General features: G+C 36.1%; 1 protein-coding gene across 1 annotated transcript; it reads right to left on the bottom strand.

Moving 5' to 3' along the window:
• Positions 1 to 279: 279 nt before the first annotated feature.
• Positions 280 to 1,491, bottom strand: LOC132061394 (uncharacterized mitochondrial protein AtMg00810-like). Its single transcript, XM_059454223.1, has 3 exons — positions 1,474 to 1,491; positions 1,074 to 1,210; positions 280 to 979 (listed from the first exon to the last, which is right to left on the bottom strand). Exons 1-3 carry the CDS (start codon positions 1,489 to 1,491, stop codon positions 280 to 282), a joined length of 855 nt encoding a protein of 284 aa, XP_059310206.1.
• Between the last annotated feature and the right edge of the window lie 1,674 nt (positions 1,492 to 3,165).

The raw sequence follows: 3,165 nt of genomic DNA, 5'->3' as shown, positions 1-3,165 counted from the left end.
ACTTATTCAACATTTCCCTTTGATCCAAAATCACTAACACCAAGCAATGATCTGAAGTAGATGTGCTTCTGATATGGTAATGCTTTTGTGAATATAGTTGCTACTTGTTTATTGGTGTTCCAAAACTTCAATATGATATCATCTTTCTCCACCAGCTCACTAATAAAATTGAAGCGAATATCGATGTGCTTTGTTCTTCCATGAAATGCAGGATTCTTAGTCATTTCAAATGAGGATTTGTTCTCACAAAAAATTCTAGTTGCTTTCTCTTGCTTCTAGTTAAAGATCAGCAAAAATTCTCCTAAGCCAAATGCATTGACAAGCTACAGAAGTTGTTGGGATATACTCTGCCTTATAAGATGACAATGTCGTTGTCACTTGTTTCTTCGAACTCCATGTTATTGCACCTAATCTAAGGCTAAAAATGTTGCTTGAAGTACTCTTCCTATCATCCACCGAGCCTACCCAATCACTCTCAGTAAAGCCTAATAATATGAAATTTGAAACATGAGAATACCAAATACCATATTCCAGTGTTCCAACAACATAGTGTAAAATTCTTTTTGCAGCTCCAAAGTGATGCTTCAATGGATTGCTCATAAACCTTGAAACGACACCAACAGAGTATGAAATATTTGGACGAGTATGAGACAAATAAATCAAACCTCCAACTAGACTTCTAAAACTTCTTGCATTGGCTCGTTCAGTACAATCTTCCTGCTGTAATTTTTCATTCAGATTCATGGGTGTTGCAGCAAATTTACAATCAACGAGGCCAAATCTTTTAAGAAGGTCTGATGCATATTTATTTTGAGAAACAAATACTCTATCTTCTTCTTGTTTCGCCTCAAATCCAAGAAAGTAATGCAACAGACTCAAATCTTGCATCTCAAATCTACTCATCATATTAGATTTAAATTCAGCTACAATAGAGTGAGATGATCCCATATAAATTATATCATCAACATACAGCATACAACTAGAAAATCATTGTTACCTCGCTTCAAGTAGTAGGCTCACTTTCGCTCCTTTCAAACCTATTTTGCAGAAAATATGAATTAATTTTGCTATACCAGGCGCGTGGCGCTTGTTTCAACCCATAAAGTGTCTTCTCCAACTTATACACATTTTCCTCTTGGCCATTGATTTCAAAACCTTCAGGTTGGGCAACATAAACCTCCTCTTCCAATTCACCATTCAAGAACCCTGACTTAACATCAAGTTGATAAAGTTACCAGTTCAATTGAACAGCTAATGCTAAAATTGTTCTTATTACTTCAAATCGAGCAACAGGAGAAAACTTCTCTTCAAAATAGATACCCTGTTGCTGCGAGTATCCCTTTGCGACAAGTTTTGCCTTGGCTTTTGTACACTTCCATCATGATACTTTGTTTTGAATATCCCCTATAGGCCAACAACATTCTTTCCATTTGGCAAGCCGGTCAGCTGCCACGTTTCATTTTTCTAAATTGCCTTCAGTTTTTCCTTCATCGCATTCTTCTACTCCTCATTTTCAATTGCTTCTTCATAAGATATAGGATCTGAAACAATAAAAGAAAATTGAAAAGATGCATTAGAATTTCTGGGATTTGATTTTCTTACTCTTTTTTATCTTCGTAGTGGAATTGTCTCAATTGAAGGCTCTTCAAGTGTCTCAGATGTCTCTTGTGCAATTGCTCCTTCAAGTGCATTTGGGGCACACTCTTGTCTTTCATCTGGAGGGTCTTCAATGGGTATTGAAATCTCCTGTTGTACTTGTTTTTCACTCCAATTCCAACTTGAATTTTCATCAAATACAATATTTCTGCTAATTATCACTTTGCCACTAAGAGGGTTATATAACTTGTATGTTTTGGATTCAAGATAATAACTGATGAAAATACATTTTTGTAAATTTTCATCTAGCTTTTGACGAGTTTGAGAGTTAACCAAAGCATAGGCAGTACACCCGAAAATTCTTAAGTTGCTTACTGAAGTTCTTATACCTTTTTTTAGTGACTAACCTTTCCATTAATCACCAGTGTAAAACGTTACAAGCACCATAGTTGACTGACTCAGCCAAGCTATCCATGAACATCACAAAACTGACACAAAGCTCTGAAACTAGCTAAAACATAAGATTTTGCAGCATAATACTTAGCCTAGGTGGAGCTCTAACACAACATGTATATGCAATCTCCTTAGCAATGACTTCATACTCCTTTCTTCTCTTCTCAAAAATTCGAGTATTTCTCTCAATCCATAGGCAATGGATATACTCAGTGTAGATCATTTTGAGTAGTAAAGCCCTATGTGTCTTGCCGTTGGTTGCCTTCAAGATCATCTGCAAATGTTGAACCCATCCAGTAGCAGCAATTGGTTGTCTCTGTATAAGGTCTTATACCTTTCTAAGCTTCATATAGTGTTTGATTCATCACGACCTTTGTATCAGATAGGTTCAGCACATACACTGAGGTTGCAACTGCTTGATATTGATTTTGAAGTCCCTTGCCTTTTAGTAAGCTTCTTGCCATCTCCATAATGGTACAATTCTTGCATTCAGCAACCCTATTTTGCTCCAGCGTGTAAGGTGTTGTAAGTTCCCCACGAATTCCATTTTCTTCCCAAAAATGGATAAATTCATTAGATAAGAACTCACCACCTCTGTCCGTTCGAAGATTTTTTATGCGCAACCCACTGTGATTCTCCACCAAAGCCTTGTATTTTCTGAAATCTTCAAAAGCTTCTGATTTGTATTTTAGAAAATACCCCCAGCTCATGCGACTGAAATCATCTGTGATGAGAAAAAAATATCGACTCCCACTAAAAAATTAAGTATTCATTGGACCACACAAATCTAAATGAATTAATTCTAAGCAAGAAGAAGCTCTCCAAGCCTTTTACGACAGGAGATGAATTTCTACTTTGCTTCCCATAAATGTAACCCTTGCATAAATAAAAAGAATTAATTTTTGGTAATCCATTGACCATACCATTTTGTCCTAGCAACTTTATCCCCTTGAAATTAAGATTCCCGTACCTCAAATGCCACAGCTCAGGGTCATTTTTTGCACCAGTAACCAAAGCAAAAGTTTCAACATTTGAAACTTCTAATGGAAACATTCTGTTTTCTGCCATGTAAATATTAACCATAAATTATGTGCCAAACTAGGAACAAATTGAACA

This window comes from Lycium ferocissimum, chromosome 6, assembly GCF_029784015.1.
Source record: "Lycium ferocissimum isolate CSIRO_LF1 chromosome 6, AGI_CSIRO_Lferr_CH_V1, whole genome shotgun sequence".
In the NCBI taxonomy this organism is placed as follows: Eukaryota; Viridiplantae; Streptophyta; class Magnoliopsida; order Solanales; family Solanaceae; genus Lycium; species Lycium ferocissimum.
The sequence above is the reverse complement of the archived record's forward strand: the minus strand, read 5'-3'. Positions and strand labels throughout refer to the sequence as shown.

Excerpts from the sequence above, each read along its gene's own strand:
- LOC132061394 (XM_059454223.1), bottom strand. Across the intron at positions 980-1,073 it reads AAACAAGCGCCACGCGCCTG|TTGTATGCTGTATGTTGATG; the intron begins GTATAGCAAAAT and ends ATGATTTTCTAG.